Source organism: Cloeon dipterum, chromosome 1 (assembly GCF_949628265.1).
Source record: "Cloeon dipterum chromosome 1, ieCloDipt1.1, whole genome shotgun sequence".
In the NCBI taxonomy this organism is placed as follows: Eukaryota; Metazoa; Arthropoda; class Insecta; order Ephemeroptera; family Baetidae; genus Cloeon; species Cloeon dipterum.
The window spans coordinates 14,213,594-14,236,510 of NC_088786.1; the positions used below are offsets into that span (position 1 = coordinate 14,213,594).

The 22,917-nt window shown below is 38.7% G+C and overlaps 3 protein-coding genes across 6 annotated transcripts; 2 read left to right on the plus strand and 1 right to left on the minus strand.

Moving 5' to 3' along the window:
* The first annotated feature begins 336 nt into the window (after positions 1 to 336).
* Positions 337 to 7,188, plus strand: LOC135934230 (carboxy-terminal domain RNA polymerase II polypeptide A small phosphatase 1-like). 3 transcript variants are annotated; one of them, XR_010574093.1, is made up of 7 exons: positions 338 to 557; positions 1,169 to 1,207; positions 1,988 to 2,271; positions 3,251 to 3,400; positions 3,474 to 3,659; positions 3,959 to 5,450; positions 5,509 to 7,188. XR_010574093.1 is itself a non-coding variant. In XM_065475812.1 (6 exons), exons 1-6 carry the CDS (start codon positions 482 to 484, stop codon positions 4,223 to 4,225), a joined length of 1,002 nt encoding a protein of 333 aa, XP_065331884.1. In that variant the 5' UTR covers positions 338 to 481; the 3' UTR covers positions 4,226 to 7,188. The 3 variants fall into 3 exon arrangements, 2 of the variants coding, with proteins under 2 accessions (XP_065331896.1, XP_065331884.1); XM_065475812.1 differs by having other exon boundaries at positions 3,959 to 7,188; XM_065475824.1 differs by lacking the exon at positions 1,169 to 1,207 and having other exon boundaries at positions 337 to 557; positions 3,959 to 7,188.
* A 1,166-nt stretch (positions 7,189 to 8,354) lies between these two features.
* PIG-T (phosphatidylinositol glycan anchor biosynthesis class T) lies at positions 8,355 to 11,082 on the minus strand. Its single transcript, XM_065475805.1, has 9 exons — positions 10,864 to 11,082; positions 10,629 to 10,806; positions 10,338 to 10,575; positions 10,188 to 10,274; positions 9,944 to 10,126; positions 9,684 to 9,885; positions 9,213 to 9,612; positions 8,660 to 8,824; positions 8,355 to 8,607 (listed from the first exon to the last, which is right to left on the minus strand). The coding sequence occupies exons 1-9, from the start codon at positions 11,060 to 11,062 to the stop codon at positions 8,484 to 8,486; spliced, it is 1,776 nt and encodes a 591-aa protein (XP_065331877.1). The 5' UTR covers positions 11,063 to 11,082; the 3' UTR covers positions 8,355 to 8,483.
* Positions 11,083 to 13,728: 2,646 nt separating this feature from the next.
* LOC135934532 (nucleoporin NUP188-like) lies at positions 13,729 to 21,603 on the plus strand. 2 transcript variants are annotated; one of them, XM_065476352.1, is made up of 24 exons: positions 13,729 to 13,749; positions 13,894 to 14,066; positions 14,130 to 14,343; positions 14,414 to 14,854; positions 14,908 to 15,029; positions 15,087 to 15,294; positions 15,350 to 15,628; positions 16,189 to 16,443; positions 16,498 to 16,634; positions 16,686 to 16,953; positions 17,129 to 17,301; positions 17,368 to 17,575; positions 17,742 to 18,098; positions 18,372 to 18,604; positions 18,664 to 18,796; positions 18,851 to 19,101; positions 19,150 to 19,304; positions 19,357 to 19,565; positions 19,620 to 19,760; positions 19,831 to 20,100; positions 20,425 to 20,555; positions 20,829 to 21,057; positions 21,119 to 21,289; positions 21,344 to 21,603. In XM_065476352.1, exons 2-24 carry the CDS (start codon positions 14,053 to 14,055, stop codon positions 21,476 to 21,478), a joined length of 4,734 nt encoding a protein of 1,577 aa, XP_065332424.1. In that variant the 5' UTR covers positions 13,729 to 13,749; positions 13,894 to 14,052; the 3' UTR covers positions 21,479 to 21,603. The 2 variants fall into 2 exon arrangements, with proteins under 2 accessions (XP_065332424.1, XP_065332425.1); XM_065476353.1 differs by having other exon boundaries at positions 18,667 to 18,796.
* The last annotated feature ends 1,314 nt before the right edge of the window (positions 21,604 to 22,917 follow it).

The following is a 22,917-nucleotide window of genomic DNA, read 5'->3' on the forward strand; positions in this document are numbered from 1 at the left end:
TCAAAATTGAATTGAAGATTAAAGACTAGTTTAAAAAGAATAAAGAAAAATACCACGCCCCCTAGAAACTGGCAACCTTGTTGAGTGGTGGAATTTTAATGACCTTGAAATATTAAGAACCTTTAGCCGATTAATAGAACCAACGGTCCCTCAGAAGCACGAATTCAAATATTCGGCCCGAAAGTACCTCATCGTGTAGTTATTAAAATTATGCAGCCAAGCCGGTTAAGCCGTTTAAGTCTCTCGCGCAACTCGCAGTAACCACGGGAATTGGAGGGTCGTGTTTCGTGTGTTGCTCGGCTGCTGGCTGGCAGCTCGGAGCTCGGAGCTCGGCTTTAGAGCGAGCAGCAAGCAAGGTGCGCAGCCAGTCAGCGAAGAGGGGAGTGGCTGCCATCTTGGACAACTGCTGCTCTGTGTTTATGCCGTCTTGCGCTCTATTTTTCGGCCAGCACTCGCAGACAGAGCACCAACCAATGTCTCAATGGACCCGTCGTCCATCATTACTCAGGTGTCGCGCGATGACGACCAGTCCAACACAATTTTAGCCGATGAAAAAGGTAATTAACCAGGTGTGCGAGGCGAGACCATTCTCCGCATACGAATACCATTGTGCAAGTGACACCTTCTGTGGGCTTGGCCGCGACCTTTCGCCCTTTGACAGTACGTCCTGTCGGCCTACTGGCCGAAAACACGACGTGTGCACCAGAAATCAGGGGTCAATAGGGAAATTAGTGCCGTCCTCGCTAATTTTGCAAATTTTCCGCTAGCCAATTGGGATTGTTGATTATGTTTTCGTCCTCCTCCTCAAATGGTTTCATATTAGGCCATAATTGTTTACCCCTTTGCAATGCATATTATTTGGTTTCATTATCATCAACGCGTGTTCGGAAGAGGAAATTGAAATCTCTTGCTCGAGCTCATATTATGTATACTATGTATATATGATAGTCGGGAGGCAGCGAGAATGTTTGTTTATGTGAGTGAGCAGCGAGTGTGTCCGACTGCCCCGTCTTTCTTGCAGATAAAAATCGTACAAACTTAATGTTACTGTACGGGTGTTATCTCCGTCATTTAGCATCTCAGTAATGTTTGTGCTGATATGAGTACAATGAGCTGCGGGATAAAAATTTCACACAGACTAAAATTTTCCGCCTTTGCAAATTTCCAGTTCAGCTGCCAGTGGTTGATGGCGATGGCTCAAGTCAAGGTAAATTATGCTATTTCGGGAGCGATTTATACCGATAAGGAGCTGCGGGACATTAATCCAATGGGTGGGGATATTTTTGGACGTTCGCCTCTCTGATCAAGCGAAATTTTGCAGTCCATGAGACAATTTTATGGTTCAAAATTAGCAGAAAAACTGGTGAAATGAACTGACGTTTTCTTTTACAATTATTAAGCTCTATATATCAACGTTTCCCTTTAAAATTGTTTAAATCCATTTTAAATTTAAGTATGCTTGTGATTTTAACAAATTGGATAAAAACTATTATGAAATATATCAAGTGGTATAAAATACACTCAACATGTGCTCAAATTCAACTATTTTTACATTCAAGTAGTTTATTCTAATATTGTTCATGATTATAATTTTAAGCGCTACCATATTTTAGTGTCAATAACTAACTTAAAAATATATTGCATTATAGTGAGGGAAATTATTACTTAAAAACTGAATAAATGTAATGCAAATATTTTTAATGTCATGTGTTACTTAATCAAATTATTATCAATATTAAAAGTTAATTTCCTCAATTTCACAACTAAATAGCTTGTTGAAACTGCGATGATCTTTCATGTTTACTTTGTCAGCGATTTTTATCCTTTTGTTCTTTTCCGACTGCCCGCAAGTAAAGTTATTTGGCCAAAGAGAGAAATTAGTCGAGAATAGATTGGGAAGAATTAGGCAGTGGCCTGATGCATGAATTCAAAATTGTTGTATTCTTTCCTGTAAAAAATTCTCTTAATAATTGAACTTCATCCTCAGGTTCCAGTGTAAAACAGCGGAAGAAACCTCGCAGAGGCCTTTTGCGGTCGTTGTTCTGCTGTGTGCGCAGACAAGACAGAAATGATGCGTCTCCTAAGGGGCCCTCCGGGACTGGGGGCAACGGTGGACTGGCCAGCGTTGATGGCCGCTGCTCTCCCTCGCTCTCACCCAACTCCAACTCTGGCGGTCAGATGTATCTGCTGCCGCCAGTTCGACACCAGGACATGCACAGAAAGTGTATGGTCATAGACCTCGACGAAACGCTTGTCCATAGTTCTTTTAAGGTATGAATAATAATTCATGTGTAGGGCATTTAGGTTTTTATATTTGATATTAGCAGCAACATTTAAAATTCTGACATTCACAACTGTCTTCACTTATTTACCTAATTTAAAATTCACGCAAATGGTGGTGTTGACAGTTTTTATATAGCATGCTACATGCATGCCGAAAATTATTAAACTTTGGATAATTTTTCTTTTTTGAAATATTCTCTCAACAGTTAAAAGTTTTAAACATATCATTTAAAGGGGATTTGACAGTTTATAACAACTTGAATAAGGGTAAAATGATCTCATTTTTCCATTGTGAATGCACTCTTGCGAGTCTTTCGAAGCAAATAATCTGATTTGGCTGTGTAATATAGTTGTTTAAATCTGCATTACACTGGATTTTAAGGCATGCCTCCAACATCAATGCTTACGCAAAGAGTATATTTGGAATTTTGCCGAGGAAAAGGAAATTATTACGCTATTGCTCATTTGAACACGCCGCTGAATGTTATCTGGTTAAAACTTGACACGTTTCCTTACTTTGACCTAATTATGTTTCCTATAAATAATTTTTTGAGCTTACTTTGCTTTTGCTTATGAATCATTCATTTTTCCTCAACCAGAGTTTCTACATTGCTTCCAAATAAGGAAATATAAATTCTGTATCAAATAATACCACAGAAAAAAAGGAAAAAATTACTCATTCTCACTTTTTGCAAAGTTTGACTAAGGAAAAATAAATTAATATTCAACATGGTAAATTTTTAGAATTTGAATATATTTAGTATATTTCTTTTGGTCTAATATAGACAAAGTCATGTCAGTCTGTGTTGTCTGTGCCCTTTTGCACTGCAGACAGAAGGCACTGATCGTGGATTTTATAAGGGCTAGCCAACTTTTCTATCTAATGAACTGGACTATTCTTGAATCGATTTTTTGATACATTAATTATTGTCATGACTCAATACCTAAATTTTAATCTCATTTGCAGCCTATAAGCAATGCTGACTTTATTGTTCCTGTGGAAATCGACGGGACAGTGCACCAAGTCTACGTGCTGAAGAGGCCTCATGTTGATGAATTCCTTCAGCGCATGGGAGAGCTCTACGAGTGTGTCTTATTCACCGCGAGCCTTGCAAAAGTAATGATTTTTCCATAGCACTCGGACACTTGCTAACATATATCACTTTTTTGTTTTTTATCTGCTTGGACAGTACGCTGATCCAGTGGCCGACCTGCTGGACCGATGGGGCGTCTTTAGGGCCCGACTCTTCAGGGAGTCATGCGTGTTTCATCGAGGCAACTATGTTAAAGACCTCAACAAGCTTGGCAGGGACCTTCATTCTGTGATTATTGTGGATAATTCGCCAGCCTCTTATATATTCCACCCAGATAATGCTGTGAGTTCTCAAACTTAGCATTCAGTCTATTGCAGGAAAATTAAAAACAGCTAAATTATGTTATTATTATTTGAATTTCTGCTCACTCTGAGATTAGAATAAATTTTCAATTTGATTCTATATTATGTTAGCTTAGAAACATACATATTTAGTGTTGAAATTTTAACTAGGCGCAAGCGATCAGTAAAATATATTTTCTGATACTGTAAACAAAAGTTTATTGGGACTGTCATTATTACATCAAAAATATTCTTGTGAATGTCCTAACAACAGCTGAAATGGGCGCTTTTTTGTTTCAGGTACCTGTGGCATCATGGTTTGATGACATGACCGATTCGGAGCTTATGGACCTGATTCCATTCTTTGAAAAACTGAGCAAGGTGGATAGTGTGTACAATGTGCTGTGCAACTCGAACCACCCATACCACCACCCAAGCGGGCTGGCGGCGTCGTCGGCGGCCTCGTCCACTACAGGCAGTTCGCCAACCACGAGTGCGGCGCCGCTGTGCGGATCGGCGCTTGTCGCCTCCAACTCAGTGCCCCAAGCTCAAGCGGCCGCCTCGTAGCAGCTTCTCCACAGGTCCCTCGCTGCTGAACCTCCTTTAATGTATTTCACGGTCGAACCGTGCCTGGCAGCCATTCCGCGCGCGGCCTAACATCATCTGTGAACTGAGAAACTCTCTTCTTCGCCTCGCCTTTTACCCTACCCAACCAGACCGCGGACAGGCTTGATATATTCTTTCATCGCCTACAACCATATATGGTTTTTAGCTCCATCAAATTTTTGTTTTAAAATTTGATTTCCACATTATAGGCTTTGAACCTTGATCGACACTGTGACGTATGGAAGTTTAGATAAATCCCTATATTGATTTACTAGGTCACAGAACTTAAACGGTATTCTCTCAAAATTAATGGATATTTTTAATTCCATTTCTGCTGGTTTTTATTTTAAATGGTCAAGTATTCCTTAATCTTTGAATTTGCTGATTGCATTATATATTTAGTGTTTGGAGACACTTTCAGATGGAAACACAAGTTTTGTTAAATGCAAAATATTACAATTTTTCCTCCAGCTATGTTGGTACATTCACAGGAATTCTGTAGATTTCCAAAAAGATCTAGTAGCTCATAAACCAATGAATTTTTACTTATCAACAAGTAACTCAAAGTTAGTATATTACATTTACTCTGAATACTAGGGTGGTGATATCATCTAGAAAGGTCTCCAAATACCTAAACCTTGCGAGAAGGCTGATTTAGGAATTTAATTTTCTAATCTAAACAGAAATTTATTCAAAATATCTATTTCCTCTCAGTTGTCATTTCACCTTTCAGTTGATTTAAATTTTAAGCACAATTTTATAATTAGGCTGGGTGGGCATGAAATTTCTCGTTGCAGCTGGTGGGCTACTTGGAAAGTATCACATTTGAGACATCCAGGGTAACGATGATTAAATTCCTGTGACTGTTCTGTTGCATCAGCGTCTCTGAACGGTGTGACCCTAAAGAGCAAAAAAAATTGGCGCTCTTTTCCGCCGTATTCGTGCCAACAAGGACACATCACATTGATGGTTACTCTCTTGGCAAGCGGAAAAAGATCTATCTTATTTAATTGCATTGACTGTAGTGCCTGTCAACTGTTGTTATCGCTCTGTTTAGGTGTCTGAGGGTTTGAATTATACTTTGCGACACTTGCTGCTTATAATTTTAATATCATTTACAGCTTAGCGCGCAATCTGATTGATTTTTCGACTTTGGCTAGCTACCGATGGCTGCTTTTAAGGAAAGGTGAATATATATAAAATCTCGCGCTACAATTTGGTTCACTTCTCGAACTCCTGTGCAGAGCCAACTATTGCATTTTTGCCCAGCCATGTGCAGCATCAATTTGAACTCAGCTCTTCACGTAGTTTTGCCGATCTTTCTGTTGGAATGTTTTGCTGGCATCCGATTTCTTTGGTTTGCGTCTGTCAAAAATGTGCCTGATCAATTTCTTGTGTATATTAATAGGACGATGTTAAACACTAATTATTGTATTGCGACGCTGCTGTTGTTGCTCTTAACGTGCCAATTGTATTGCGTTAGCGGACGGAATCTGATGCAATTCTGTTCACCTGCCTTCCACTGATTGATTAGGTCCACTGACACGGACCCGATAACTATCTTACAATATTCTCGCTGGCTCTCCCCCCGTTTTAGTGGGCAGGGGATGGGTGGTAGTTTCTAGCAGTTTCAACTCCCATTTCGGAGGAGTGGAGATGAATCGCTCGATCACTAGTAATTTTCAACCAAAGCAATCTTACCTCATTATAAAATTGGGACCGGCATCAGGCTCAAAAACTAGATTCAAACAAGTGGAACTGTTTAGCAGCAAGATCTTGGAGTATGTTTTGCAAATTTCTGATGAAATACGATTGGCTCAATGATGAAACTCGAAACTGCTGTGCACAGATTTGCTGCTTATACCCTTCCGAGCAACGTTTTGGCTGAAACAGATTGATATTATTTGAGAGTGAGTGACTGATGAATGGAAGAAAAATTGTTTTAAGTATGGATGTTTGACGGCTTTTAGATAAAATTTCCTGTATTCCTCTCGTAATTCCTTAGATAATAACCTAAAGTCTAACACTATATATTACTGATGATCGTAAAAAAATATATATATAATCAATTAAATCAAGTACCATGAGGGGCCTTAAAGTAGTTCTACATACTATTATTAATTTATATTTTTAAGAGAGCGCGAATACCGTTAAAATTTTTGATAACCAAGTAAAATGCTTTAATAAAAATGAATATACGTCTATTCAAATTACACTTTGAGCTACTTTTGGTACTGCTGCGAAACGTTTTTGTTTTGTTTCCTGTTAATCTTGATGGAACAATTTTACTCCCCAAAAATTTACTCTTGCTTTAAAAGTTGCTGTTCCTTATCATTAGAACTGTTTGATCTGCCCTCACAGTGAAGATTATCACTTAATTTTAAATTATGTTTTATGTTTATGTCGTCTTTAATAATGTTATCATTAATATGTAGTGCGTGCTGAACCGCTCTGTACATCAAGGAAGATATTATTTCAGTTTTATAATTTTTGAGAGAGAGAGGAAAACGGTATGGAAATGAACTGTCTTATGATTCAAATATTTCTCTAAAATAATAATATTCCATTGTGCAACAATGATTTGTTCTTGTTTTCATTTATATATTATTTGTTCAAGCCGGACGTAAAGGATGTTATCGAATATAACTTACTCAAAGAGTTAGATTTGTGTATGATTAAGCTGCACTGCAGACATTTTGGTTGCCATTATATTTTTGTGTTTACAAAAGAGAAATATGTGTTGGTCCTTCCTGACTCGTTTTGTGCAGATTTTTGTACCAACTGCTGGCTGATGTAAAAATTGTATTTACCCTAGGCTATGTAACATCCATGGATTACCTATATCACTTCTTAATAATTGTCATTTTTCAACTGTCATTATATTATATATGCTATTCTTTCAAATAGAATCCTTATTTCTGAAATTAATTTTGTTTGTTTGACAATCACAAGTACAAGTCGTTAGTAATTTTAAATATCAACTCAAATATTCCACGTACACATACTTTTTGGCTACAATAATTAAATTCGAAATCTTTTAGGGGCTAATACCACCTGCACGATTGCAAAATTATTTTTAGTTGAAATTATGACTTGCTGAACTGAGAATTCGAATGAGAGCTGAAATCGCGATTTTAACTGCGAATATAGAAGCTGGCCAAAAATAGGCCAAAAACCAAGAGAGTTTTGAAAAAAATTAAATTGTTTTAAGCAAAAAACAATCATATTCTTAATTTATGTTCTCAAATCAGCAAAAAAACATACCATTCAACATTTCCGGCCTCTAGCTCTATATTAAGACAAACTTGAATATTTATTCCAGTTCCATATAGCAGGTTCTGAGTTTCAGTGAGGTCGAATTTTTAGTTAATTGATGCCCCTCGTCGACCTACGCTTTATTTCAAACTGTCGAAGCACATAATGAAAAACCAATATGTGCTCCTAATCTACCCTCCATACTTAAACTCCACATTTTTCGTTTTTCTTATTTAATTTCAAACATGGCGCGTGCATCAAGTTGATATCATCTTGAATACACCCACAGTTGTACTCATAAGAAAATAGCCCTCATCTTATAGAAAGTTGCATAGGCTGTTGATCGAAATAATTTGTAGCATCCATTTTAACTCACATACACACAGAATCAGCTTTACTTAAGATGAACAATAATGATGGTTGGGGTATAAAGGGCATTTCCCACTCATGGACAGTGGAAAAATGAATCAGAGCTCTGCTCCTCACTTCAATGATGTCAATTCATTAGTTTGATTTTAAACCATTTAATAAAATAAATAGTTATTGATGAAGAGGGTGGTCCAAGGGAAGCATTTTGAATGAGGCTCACAAAATTTATAAGCTAACTTGCTGTCAAGGGACAAGCTGATGTCCATTTAACTAATGGAAAATTATGTTGATTTGTTCTCCTCTGCTTGATGGTTAACTGTTATATGCGTACGATGTACAGATTGCGGTAAAATTACACCATGGATCGAATCAAACTATACGAAATGCTCACTCATGAATTAAGCAGTTTAAAAGGAATAACATTCATATCTTACTGTATAATATGAGTTAATGAAATAAAATAATATTCCTATAAAAATCCAAACGTGATATTTCATTGAGGAATAGAAACAAATATTCTCTGTAGAAAAATTTTACTAACAAAATTCAATAACTAACAATATGACTTGGCAAAAACGTGACAAAATAATTAAAATCAGTCGCTTTTCTTCTTCTCATCTGACTCTTCAACTTTATCCGCATCCGTGCCACCTCTTTTAAGTTTCTCCTTTAGCCTTTCAAAGAAACTCTTGTTGTCCTCCAAATCTTTGAGCAAAAGCCTGCGAGAACACACATTATATATTTCCAGAATTATTGTTTTGAAATGTTTACCTCTTAGTGGTAATGTTATGCAAAGGCCCAAATGCTAAAGCTACCACAGTACAGGCCAAACAGATAACGTTGTATGGCATACTGAAGTCGGGAGTTGGGAGGCTGACTAAAATTATTTCTGTTCGCACTTGAACAGGATAGCCAGTTGAGCGAGTTGCATTGATGCTGAAATTAAATATAATTAATTCAAACCACATAGAGTTCTTATATGTATTTTGCACATTATTGCCAACATATGTTTGCGGGTTGAAAAATTAGGTGTGGAATTAACACGGTAAAAGTAGAGGATTTCGTTCAGTTTTAGTGATAGATTGGAAGCAAGGTGTAGGGTGGGTCTGACTCTGACATGATTCATCGCATCATGTTCAATTTTCATTAAAATGCATCCCTGGTAACAATTATCAAAAAATTTCAAATACTCGATTTCTGGCAGCAAAAATTGTAAAGCTACATTACAGGAAATTAATTGTTTACACAAAAGCTTATAATTTAATTTTCAAAGGGTTGGTCCTTGTTTGGGAAAATTTGTCGCAAACAATGTATGAGGACTGACCTGGTTATGAGAGTGCTTCCGTCATAAGGAACACCTGTATAGTTTCTGGCAACTGGAAGTGAAGAGGTGATGACAGCCGCACCAACGTAAAAGCCGTGATTGGCATCTGGTGGATACTCTTGCCACTTGAGGAAAATGTAGTCAAACGAGATGCTGAGGGTGGTGGTGCTCCTGGCTGGGATGCGTAGCGCCACCTCCAACTGGTACGGTCGCTCTCGCTCGCGTCCTGGGACAAAGTTGATGGCGTGTGGCACCAGCTGACGACCGTTCACTTCTGCCTGGAAAGTGTGTAGGTACACAGGCAGAAACCATGGGATGTTCTCCATGTAAACGATGTCCAAGGGCTGCCAATGGTTGTTGACCACTTTGGTTACAATGCCTCCATTCTCTTGGCCATAACCTGCACAGGTATGCATAATTGGGGTAATTGGTTTAAAAATAGAATCAAACAAATTATGATTTGGAGTCTACCTATGATGTATCTGTTTGCATACAAAACTGGAGAGATGTTTACGTGCTCCAGTTTCTCACCAGTGTAGGTAGCAGCAATGTTTAGTAGAGAGACTAAATGCATTGTTTTAAGGTCATACATGGCAAGTTTGCTTGTTGCTCCACCCCGAATACTTGTGAGCACAGCCTTTGGCTCTGGCCTCAGTTGAAATTCGAATATTGACTGAAATTGAAACCCATTATAAAACATTATTTGTGGTAAAAAAATACATTTTTTCTACCCCATTTTGGGTGGTGTCAACGTAAACTCTGCTGCTTGAAGCCAGAGGACAGGGACCAGACAACCCCTGGCCAAAGAGTTTCCTGAACGACCAATCTCTACTCTGCGAGCCAACTTGCAACATGTCATACACAAGAGAAACCGTTTGCTTCAGCTCCACAGCGGTTGATTCACAGGCAATGTCCTAAAATTAAGAAAAATTATCATTTATAATAAGATACAGCGTGTACAGCAGAGCGATTTACCTTGCAAATAGGACGCACATGAATACCTAAAGAGTGGTAATTTGTATTGTAAATGTGGCCTGCATTGAGAAGGGTAGCCAAGCCACGCTGTCAGAGAAGAATTTAAGTTAGACACATTTAAATCAAGCGAAATTTTTCAGAAATAGTTACTTTAGAGTCGCAGGGTAGGAGTTTCTTCCATGGAGTCAAATTTTCAGTGCACACAACTTCTCTAGGCAGAGTTGAATAACGAAGCAAGGACGAATTTGAGTGAATTCCAGGAGGGACAGCTCCAGTAGGTGCAAAACTTAAAGTCGGACTCAGCGTATTGTGCGGCTCAACAAAATTTAGAGACGCACAAAATAAGCCTGACAAGGCGCTGGTTAACATTTTCCACGACTTGTTGACACTACATTTATGATCACAAAGTGAGATATTTTTAGATTATTATTTTCACTTTACTCCTTTGTTCCTTCCTTGAACCAGGCCCAGATCTCAGTGCCTGCCGGCGCATCAATGACCGGGTAGCCATATTTTTCGTGCCTCCATAGGCCTTGTGTGAGACTTAGATGCAACTCCTGGACGCTGTACTGCCCTAAAACCTCTCCCAAAACCCTTGGAAAGAGATGGCAGTTTTGGACTGAAAGCGAGAGACAATTAATCAAAATAAACTATGATATAATGGGCCTATGTTTACATGATTTGGCTTCAAATGGCACATCCCAGGTGGTCGTAAACTGGAAATAAGCGTAGACAAAGTCGTTGTTAAGCGGTTTTATTAGAAGTTCTTCTTCGAATTGGTCATCTAAGTTGAAGCATTCAACACTTGACGTCGAGAGGAGCGTTAAAAAGAGGTATAAGGAGCACAAAGATTTGTGAATAGTGGACAAGCCCATCGCCCTGGCGGTAGCTTTTGCCGCCATCATTGTTTACTATGCGGCTTACGGGCTTACAACGAAACTACCAACCAACCAAAAGGAGCATTATAATTTGAGGTTTTATAAGCTTTCACTGACATGATGAAAACGTCCTGGTGGCGTAAAAATCGCGCATGTGTTCTTGGTGTACCCGTAAAAAGCGCGCACGTGTTCTTGGTGTAACCGTAAAAAGCGCGCATGTATTCTTGGTGTACCCGTAAAAGTTGCGCATAGCTCCAAATCTCAATTTTACAGGAGAGAGAAAAAACTGTTTCCCCACTACAATGCATGGAGCACATCGAAGCTGTTGCTGTATTTGAATGCTGTTATTAGATGCAAAAATGGTGGCTTACAATTTTTATCGAAAATTCACGAAGCAAAGCCCAAGTTCCCACTTTTCAAATAGGCTTTCTTCCGAGACCTGCATGTTTTAATAAGAAATTTCATGATTTTTCTTCAAACCTAGTGCCTAATTATATACTTTCCAACATTAGCTTGTACTTTAATCATGAGCGATTAATTTTTAGTTTTCGGAGATTTTGCATTTCAAAAAAACATGACATTTTTTAGGTCAAATGTCGTTGTCATTAAAATAGATTTTTTAATCTGAACTCAAATTTGAGAATGAATATGTCGACATTTTTAATTTTTTTCATATCCATTTTGTAGAGCACAAAAATTTAAGTTAAAAACGAAAAAATTTAGAATGGCATTTTGTATCATTTTTTTTTATTAAAAAATGAGAACTTCGAAAAAACTTGTTTTTCGAGGTTAGTAAAAAACGATGATCGACCAAATCTCGACTTCTAATCATCCGAATTTCAAAAACCACATACCGTTAGACTCGTCTTGACATCCCTAAGTGCAATAAAGTGGTATGATTCCCACCAACCCCCAACCCCCATTTAACCCCCTTAATAACGTGAAATTTAGCATTTTTTCGGCCTTTAAACACCTTAGCACAACGTTGACGAGTAATTGTCTTCTTCAAACCAATTTAGTTACTTAGTTCACTTCAATACGAGTCAAACGATACTTAATTTTTGAAAATAGGACCACTACAACCTGATATTTGGGTGGCACAAAGTTTTTTATTAAGACGCGGATGCATTAAAATGCTCGATGAGCACCAAATCTCGAACTAAACACAAAAAGGTGGTCCTATTTACAAAAATTAAGTACCGTTTGACTCGTATTGAAGTGAACTAAGTAACTAAATTGATTTGAAGAAGACAATTACAAGTCAACGTCGTGCTAAGGTGTTGAAACGGACGAATAATGCTAAATTTCAGGTAATTAAGGGGTTAAAAGGGGGTTGGGGGTTGGTGGGTACTATACCCCTTTAGTGCACTTGGGGACGTTAAAACAAGTCTAACGGTATTCGTTTTTTTTCAAAATCGGATGATTGCAAGTCGAGATTTCATCGATCATCGATTTTTAGCAACCTCAGAAAACAAGATTTTTCGAAATTTTCATTTTTTATTAAAAAAATGAGGAAAAACGCCATTCCAAATTTTGTCGTTTGCAGCTTAATTTTTTGTGCTCTACAAAATGGCTATGAAAAAAATAAAAAATTTCAATATATTCATTTTCAAATTTGAGTTTAAAATCCAAAAGTTAATTTTTATGACCTGATCTTTGACCTACCACTTTGAGGTAAACATAAAAGCTGTTAGCCATGTTGAAACGAGTTAAACGTTTATTAAATTTTTGTTATAGTACACCCCTGAGCAAAAAGCTTTGAAGTATGCTCAAATAATTCCCAGATTGTGACCTTTGAACATCCGCGTTGAGTTTTCGGATTGATTATACCCCCAAATCTCAGGTTCGAACCAACAGAATTAAAAAATAACCACCGCTAAATTCCAACAGTGGTTAGTTTTTTCAATTCTAATGGTTAAAACCCGAGATTTGGAGTTGCAAAACTATCTCAGTTTTGTCATCATGCGCGTATGTATGTGGGCATTCTGCAAGAAGTAGTTTTCCTTTCTTTGTTTCTCATCATCCTTACAAGCTGCTCTAACAGAAGTATTGGTATTACATTTTATTTTACTAGTTTTCATGTATTATACCTTTAACATACTTCATTCACATTACCAACGAAATTATAAACAAAATGAATCTTATGAGAGGTGCATGAGAGGTATGCATGTTTACGCGGCTGCCGGCTACTATCCTTACTTATTGGCGTTGTCACTAGATGATGTTCCTGCTGTCAGAGGAGCATAATATTTGGATGGGGCATGTAATAGGCGCCAAAAATTTAAAATTTAAAAAAAAATGTGTTTGGTAACCCACTGTTACTTACGCACTTTTTCAGATGCGCAACTTTACACATGCGCGCTTTTTACGGGTACACCAAAAACACATACGCGCTTTTTACGGGTACACCAAGAACACATGCGCGATTTTTACGGCACCAAGACGAAAAAGTTTATTGGAAAAATAAAATATTGCACTAATGATCCTACTGGAAAATTTAAAAAATAAATAATAAATTTTTATGTTATGTACTCTGAGCAAAGTACACATTAGGGCTCACAGGGCTTAATAATGACGTGCATATTTTTCCGAGAACTTAGCATGTTGGCAGCTCGTAAATTTCAAAATAGTAAATAATGGAAGATGTGGCCTGCTGCAGACCGGTAATTGTAAACTGTTGTAAAGCAAGTTAATAATTTCTCTTTTCTCTCACCCAACTAATTGTTGATGAATTTGCTTTGTAAATATTTCATAATTATTATTATTTATTGAATTTGTATTATTTTTACGCATCTTTGTACATAAATTAAAATTGTCATCTCTTCCAGGAATCATAAATAATTTGCCTACTGTCGCTCCCCCATGCATGGACCATTAATTCTCACATCAGCACTAGCCGCAAACGAAACGTGTTCTGAAACTTGAAGGCCTTGAAGGAAAGAAGTTTGTAGACTCTCCAAAATACACAAGAAACACTTAAATTGGAGATGGAATCATACAGGTAATTCATCATAATATAAACGTTATGTACATACGTAGTTTTCTAATTTTATTGCATTTTCAGCAATTGCAAAGAACTTTGGGCTGACCTGTCTGCCACAGGTGTAACTCTGAGTGAGGACAACGTCAATCAGATATTACAAACTCGCAAAGATCAGCTGCTGAACGGCATCCTGTGTTTCAAGAAGTCAAAAAGTGAAACTGCTAAAAGGCCAAATGCTAGCACAACTGAATCAAAAAATGTCAAGACTCTTATTAATCTCATCTCAGACACGATTGTAAGGCTTTGGATCAAACAAAATTGACACTACCATTTTAATCCTTAATATTTACAATTTCCCTTGTTAGAGTGTCGACAGTGAAGTTGCGCGAAGAATGCTGGAGCAATACTTGATGTACCAATTTAGGGGCGAGGGACGCACCATTGAACGCTACCTTTCGGACACAGTTCTGAAAATGGGTCTGCTAGCTGACATCTGGACCTCTGTGTTGCGAGAGAGCATTTTCCTGCTGCACAGCGTCAAACTGATACTCTCGCCACCAGCAGAACATCCCTACAAAGCTCTATTTGACAGTTTTGCCGAAGGTTTAGATGCTGATGTGGTCATGGAAAAACTTCTCGCGCAACTTGAGTGTCTCTTGGAAGAGTCACCGCCCACAATAAAAACTTTGGAAGACGAGTGGATTGCTTCAATGCTGTCGCGACGAATGATCTTGTGCCAATCATTCATGCTCCTGAAGAAGATAGCGCCAGTCAAAACTGTCGTTAAACTAATAAATCTATTTAAGGTTAGATTTTCTAGATTGTCTTTACGCTTCATTTTAATAACTGAGTTCAACAGGAGAAAAAATTCAGTCAACAACTTACTAGCGAGGGACACAAAAGTCTTGCATCCTTAGTGAGCTTCAGCCAAACATGCCTTCTGATTCATTTGATCCTGCAGTTGCCAAAACTAGAAAACACGTATGCTCATTACTTCATTTAACTTGTAAAATTTGCTCTAAAGAAAAACTGGAACAGCGACTTGGTGAAAGAGAAGAGTGCCATAGCTCAGCTACGTGAGATTGTTTGCAGTCTTGAAAGCAAGAATGGAGGCCTTCTCAAACTTGCATACAACGCCTCCTTCTACACTGGCCCAGAAGACGATGCGATGGCGCTTGTCGTGTCTGCTTTCGAGGAAGACCAATTTGAATATATTCACGCAATTTTGACTGCAATCAATGACACTGTAAGTCATTTGTAAAAATAAATAACTGCGTTGTTACTTTTCATTGTCTTTCTAGGGAGATTCTGTAATGATCGCAAAGGTTTCACTCATGTTCTTTGAGCTGCTGGATGTGATGGTTGACCGATACTATGTCACTGGATTCAGCAACTTTCCCATGTTCTTCAGCACTTGTGCTTTGATATTGAGCCAACCTAACACCGGTGCCATTCTTTGGGGACAAGATGAATGCTCCCTGCGAGCCCTGTTCAGGCTCAGCCTGGATTACTTCCCACACCTGTCACAGCGAATCTTGCATCTACTGATTGCTTCAGCAAAAGCAGACAAACTTAACGAGGTAATAGATTTTTCCATTTCCAAAATATATTTTTATGTGGGTACATGGATAAAGTTGCTGATTCGCATTAAATCAAATTTTGTATCTAAATGGGGTCATATTTTGCAACAAAACTATCAGGTCCTGCCAAACTTTGCGCGTTGCGCCTGCGATTTGGCTTATGCTCCTAACATCCCCCTGGCGGCTGCCGCTGGATGCTATGAGCTCTCTGGGTCCAAATAAAACCTCCTAGCGGATAAATAACATGGGGCCCGAGTGGCTGTAGAGGAGCTTGGGCCCAATGAAGCCATCTTTTCTTTTCGCCTCCCCGCAGTCTTTTTAATGAAACTCCATAATAATTTTTTGTCCTTTAAGCCGCTAGAGAGGTGCAAAAACCAGAAGGTTTTGAGTTGGTGCCGGTGCGCCTCCCAGCCTGTTGAGCTATTTGAGCATGTTGAGTCCTTAAATTAACCTATGAGCCGAGTAAAATATTCTGCTTTAAAATTAAAACGATGAATTACGTATTTTTTTTTGTTAACTACCAACTTGTAATAAATAATGTTATTTTTCTCTCCTCAAAGATGTTAAAGATAATCGCAGATGTGGACATGTACACTGAGGAGAAAAGTGTTAATAGCATTAGCGTTCTCTTGGGCCAAGACAATGATGTAAGCCTAGTGGACGACATGTCCGTCATGGATAGTCTGCTCACTATTCCAGCTGGAACGCAAGGCGTAATTTCGCACCAAAACTCTCCCCATCCGCTGGTTCACTGGAGCATCAGATACAATTTTTGGGACGCTCTCTACAACCAATTGATCAAGATTAATGCAGAGGTTTGCTTGGATAAGTGAAAAGTTCGAACTGATTACTTGCAACGCCACTTTCAGCTTCGCCGCAACCAAAGTTTCAATCTTGAGAAGGCGCTTCTCATTCTGAAATGCATCCACTCTGTTCTGGAAGCAGGAATACTTGATGACTATAACATGACTAATACTATTCACGAGTCGTTTCTCCTCATAGAAATGTAATGCTTACGTTTGAACTCACCTTAAACTTTCTTACCAATTTTGTAAAGTGCGTGCCAAATGAGCGTTCCCCCAGCTGAACTACTGGCCCAGGGCTTAGAGATTTTGCGAGCGCTGATGCACGCACACAAGAGCCGTGTTTGCGAGATGGCTGCTCAAACGCGACTGGTGCCTTGTTGGTTGGGTCCTGGGCCGCCATCACTTCTCGGCCAGGTTGAGTATGGCGTCTGGCAGCATCTGCTCCTTGGACTGCACATAACGCCGGCCATGAGCTCCTTGCTTAAGGCTTACCTGCGGTTTTTGATTGTACTTGCTGAGGTAATTTTACGTTTATTTCTTCATGGTGGCCTCTTGGGTCATTATCAAAGTTTCATTTTAATATCAAGACCCAAATGCTAAAAAATCTTGCTTGCATTTTTCTTATTAAAATTTCATGTTTTGTTACTTTGCAAATTTATCAAAAGGTGAGCTTAATTCAAAACTAAAATTTCAGAGCGATTCTTCTGATGCATCATGCGAGAGTGTTTTGGCAGCAGGATTCCTGGTTGTCACTCAAAATATTTTCCCAGGACACACCGAGTGGTTGTATCCGAGACTGAGAGATGAAGAGACGATTGGTGTGCTTTGTCTGCAGTTCACCCAAGCGCTTATCAACAAGGGAGAAAAGTATGCTTAGCTTATTCCAATCAATATGAATCGCACCAACTGATTTGATTTTTTATTTTCAACTAGTTGGGAAAAACTAGTTGTTGAGTGCCTTCTGAAGACTAAAGCAAGCATGACGCTGATGCAGCTTGCAGCCTCGGGCGAGGATCACATTGAAAACATACTAGTAAGAGAGTCTTCTTTCTACTCAACAAGATCAAGAAGACTGCTGCTCAAGATCAGACTGAGTCTTTCTCTACTGAACCAAGCACTGCTGAAAAGACACATAGTTCTGGTACTATTTTAATTTTCATGATAATTATTTTCCTCTAAATTGAATCAAAACTTTTCTCTTGTCCTTATTACTAATTATGTTTATATCAACGGTTTTAAGTGAATTTACTAACCATTCTTTGTCATAACGCGTATGAACAAGCTCTAATAACAAATTGTATCCTCAGGGTGAATGTAGCAGGGACTGTATCCTGCTCCAGCAATTGAGTAGCAGTCACCAGGTTGAGTCTGACAACTTTTACTTCCGTCTGAGCCTCTACCTGCAGTCACGCCTGCATCCTTACCTGCCCACGCTGGCGGTCAAAGTCCTGCAGCAGGTGTTTGAAGTGTTGCCAGTGTCGCTTAGGTTTTACCTTCGAATGGATGACACTCTGATCCGCAACACGCTTGAGATGCACCTCCTTGCCCACGACTCATTTCCTCCCCTCAGGGCAGCTCTCCTCGACCTACTCACCAATTGTGTCAGGACAAGCACCCAATCCGCATTGTTGGTCCTTATGTTCACTGAACGAAGCAAAGAAAAGGTTTCATTTTTTTCTTTTCAAGATTCAAAGTTTCATACTTTTTGGTTTCAATAGAGTTTTAATTGACCTTTCTTCTGTTATGTGTAAATAAGTAGAAAAGAAAAAAATCATAGCTTTAATTTATCGCATTGCACATTTTTTACAGTCATTATTATTTTTTTAGTTTAGAAATCTTAAAAATGAAAGACACTTAATTTTTTAGTTGAATTGTGCAATGCATGGATTGGGACTGATACATAAGTATGTGCACTGATTCTTATGAAACTGTTTCAGGAGGTGCAAGCGCTCCCACCTGAAGGAGCCAAGTCGGACACTCTGGACTTCATTTTAAGCACTTTGCAAGAGGCCAAAGAAGACCCAACTACAGTTCACAGCGAAGTTTACAAGGCAGCAGTTGACTTTTGCGAGGCGTGCTGGGTTGCACCGGTTTTGTATGTCCTCAAAAGCATTGTGAGCAGCAAAAACTTCTGGGAAGTCTTCACCACTCCTCTACTGAAATACGAAATGTAATAATTCCCTAAACTAATCCTCCTATTTTAAGTAAAAATTTGGATTTTACCCTCAGAAGCAACGAAGAGCAATTTCTCCAACTGCTGAGGGTTCTCTACATAGAAATTGTTCGACCAAAGTTTCCACCTGAAGAGCTGGACAAGGCACTGAAGAATTTTGCCCAGAATCGCCTGCTTCAGTGGAATACTGTAAGCTCATTATCTGTTTTACTTGTGGACACACTTCTGTAATATTCATTTTAGTTCGTCATGGAAAAGTTGAAAGATATTGGTGACGAGAGCGACGCGAAAATCGACTCTTTGTGCAGAGTTTGGAGCAACTTAATAGTCGCACTCTTAAAGAAAAGGAAGACTTTGCTTGACGACCACTGCATTTGTGAGCTGACTGAAGCGCACCTCGACTTACTCATCCACAGTCTCTCTGAGGTTGGGGATATTCCTCACGCAGTGATTTCAACCCAAGTTCTCCTCCACTTGGTCACCTCTTCCTCAAGGTGCTGACTTTTTTTGTAAATGCTTGTTGCTAAAAATTTTCTCTGCAGTTTCAAAGACTTGGGCGATAGTTTTACTGAGAAAGTGGTCAAACTTGCTGAACTGGTGGGCAGACGGTACTCTTACATGAAACCAGCTACCAGAACTACGCTCCTGTCCATTCTGGTGAAGAGTCTTACATGTGAAGCGTTTAGTGCTCAGCAAGGTAGAAGAAATTTTTTTAATGACTTCATATACCTGCATGATTTATGTTTTAGCCAATCGGTCTGGATTTGACAGTCACGTGTGTGACATTGTCAGCAAGGAGAGTATGGAAGGTCGTCGCTTGGGGCTGCACAAGGGCGGCGAAACCATGGCTTACGTCTTAGTCTTGCGTCTGCTTCAAGTTTCTGGCGATAAGCTGTTCAATTTTGGCTCCGAAATGATGTTCTCCTGCTTGGTGAAGGATGCTGTTTCATTGATTAGGGTATTTATTGGTTGCTTGATAGTCTCGGCAAATTGATTTTTAACATTGTGATAGGAGAGGAAAAGCGCATTGTGCCCCGAAATCATTCTCAAGACCCTGGTACTGGCAGCTTCAACCCCATCGCTTTCTGCTAAGATTGGACCCGCTAACTTGAAGCTCATGTGGATGGCTTTGCTAGATCTCAAAGTTGACATGGTAAATAAAAAATTCTAGATTAAACCTTCTGAATATTTTATATAATTAATTGTTCATTCTTCCTTGGCAGGCTGGAAACAAAGATGCTGCCGAGTGGGATGTAGTTTATGAGCAGGGAGTGTACCTTGCTAGCGCCATGGTGGACACCAACCAGCAGTCATGCCGAGCAGAGGTGGCCACCTTCCTGGTGGACCACAGGGCTCACTTAATTTCCCGGCTGGTGTCAATGCGAAGCAGCCAGGATCGCAAGACTCTGATGATCATCTCCCAAATCGTCCACTTGCTGGCTTCTCTGTCTGCACAGCTCTGCCGCCACCAGCACGCTCTCCAAACATATGTGGTACAAACTATTTATTTTTTGCACAGCAAAAATTCAAATCGCACATACTGGGTGAGATATTTTTATCGATTAGCTTTAATGGCTATGGCAATGTTGCACATGACGTTGCAGTGTACAAAAGAGTAACATAACAGTTAATCAATGTTCTGTTTGCTCGGGGAGATTATACTTTGATTTCCAATCTATATGTCTGTTGTTTCCCAATATGTTTGATTGCGTTCAACGCCTCCCCAAGCAAGTGCGATTTCCATCAAATATGTTTTAATGTGCCACTGCTGCTAAAAAACTGCCCGCATTCCTTTTATTCTCTTCTCCGATATTCAGATGGGAGTGCTTGCCTGTTTGAACCTGGTCTTGACATTCATGGTGCGACCAAAGGCTCCTTTGGAATCGGGATCCAAGGCATCTATGCAACCCGCGCAACCCTGGAAATCTGTCAATGAGAAGAGTAATTTGTAAGTTTTGTTTCAATTAGAAAGTTTTATTATTAAACAAATGTTTACTGTCATACACTGGTAAAAGATGAAGCTATGAGATTTATGAGCACTTTCTCAGATATATGAGACCACCATCAAATTAATTTAAACCTATAATTCAAATCATCTTATGGTTAAATTAATTTATCCCTGACTACCATTTGACCATTTTACTTTTAATGTGCAAAGTTTTGTACAAATGAATAACAAGGGTAATTAGGCAAAGTTTCAAACCTCTTTCAAATTTCACAGGCTCATGTCTGTTGCGGAAGGATGTGTACAGTTTCTTCTAACGGTGTGCCAGCCATCAGGCCAGTTGTCTCGCCGAACTCTCTTTGCAGACTGGAGACAGTGCCGGCTGGTGTTAATTGATGACGGCATGGATCATTTCACTCAAAATACTGTGACTGGTCATTCATTCACTTTTAGCAATATGTTCAATCTGGCAACAAACTGCTTGCTTTTTGTGGACCAACTAAGGGTTTGTTGAATTTTATAAAACAAAAATTACTTTATCTTTATGGTATAAAACCTATTCACAGACTTACTCACGAAGCCAGTGGTACAATGAGCCAGATCTTGCCCTGGCGGATGAAGCTGTCACACTCAGGGTCATGAAAATTTGCATCGACCTGCTTCTGCAGCAGGCTAGAGTGAAAATTTTGCAGCAACCCGACTGCATCACTTTCAGAACAAACTTCAAACATGACATGGTAAAATTTATGATTTAGTCAATGTAAATGCATAACCATGCCAATTTTTTCCAGGAAAACGTCATCGAAATGATAAAGATGAAAATTTTTAACAAAAACGAAGTAAGAAATGTGCGTCGGGATAAGACTCTTTCGAACAGAGCCTTGCTCAACCTGTCTGCAGATTCTTCCCGTCTAGTGGCCAGATAACTGAAAAAATTCATATTGAAGTGCCTCTGCTGTTCGCAGTTAAATTAGTTCTTTCTATATTATTATTGCTTATTTTTGTAAAGCAGTGAAAATTTCAAATAAATTACCATTAAGTTCAAATAATATTATGCTTGAGTTGTTTTTTGTGTGACAATGTAGGAAAACGATAAATTGTGGATGGTTACCAAACGTTGTGGATTGATGAGGCATAAGCCAAAAAAGTGCATATAACACACATTCTACATGATTTGATTGGTTGCAATTTTAGTACATTATTCAGTCTTGTTAAACATCAATAACGCATAAATGCATCAGAATAGGTCTCTATGAGACTTGCAGTCATTCAATTTAGTTTCTTGAGCTAATAAAGTCTTGAAATGTAATATCCCGAGATACATAATATTATAATTATAAAATATAAATAAGAATTTTTTTCCTTCACAAATCTGAAACTGTTTATTCATAGCAATATGGCGTACTAGATTGTACTACATAATTATGTACATGTATGCATACATTGTTATATTACTGAAGGATCGTCAGGATTATCTTCCTGATTGAGAGCTTCATGGACTACCTCCTGACCAAGAGCACCGGGTTTTCTCTTCTTTTCTCCAGGTCCCTCAGGGTGAGTGATGGCAGCCCTCCTGGCAGCACGCTGGGCTCTTGCATCATTTCTTGATGATCTTAATTTGCCCTGTACTGTGTACCCTTCTGCATTAGCTGCTTGAGGTAAGGCATCAGGTTTGAGAAATTTTTTCTCCCCTTTCAAAACCCAATCTTCAGGTCGAAAATGGGCCTATATTATATATTATTCATTAAATATTAATTAATTAAGATGCATAATTATGTTTCTTACCCCGCAAACATAACTATTCTTAGTCGGTGCCCAATCTAGTCGTTTAGATCTATGCACCCATTTCGAACAAAGTTCAGGATTTTTAAGTGGAAAATATGATCCATCTTTAGATCTTCTATCACAACCAAAAAACGAGCAGAGCCTGGTCATCAAGAAATGACTATTCTGTTGAGCTGACTAATTTGGAAAGCAAATGATAAAATTCAGCATCCTCTTTTTCAGCACTTTATTTCCCCACTTCTGAACAATAATTTACATGTTTGGACATGAAAAGGTAGTGTTGCATTGGCGCCAGAAATTTTTAAATTAAATCGCACCTGAAGATTAATTTTAATCGCTCTCATTTTTCGCTATCATATTTTACAATTCATCATTATTAAAACCAGGCCCGACTGCAGTGTTTCTTTTAGTTTAATCACGCATTCGATTTGTCATAAACAATAGTTTTAATACAGGTTTTACAAACACAAGCACAAATAAAAATAATAATGTCACATTCAGTGTAAGAAATACCCGCCAATGAGATCGCGTGAAACGTGTCATATGACCCGTCACACTCACACACTACTATATATACTTG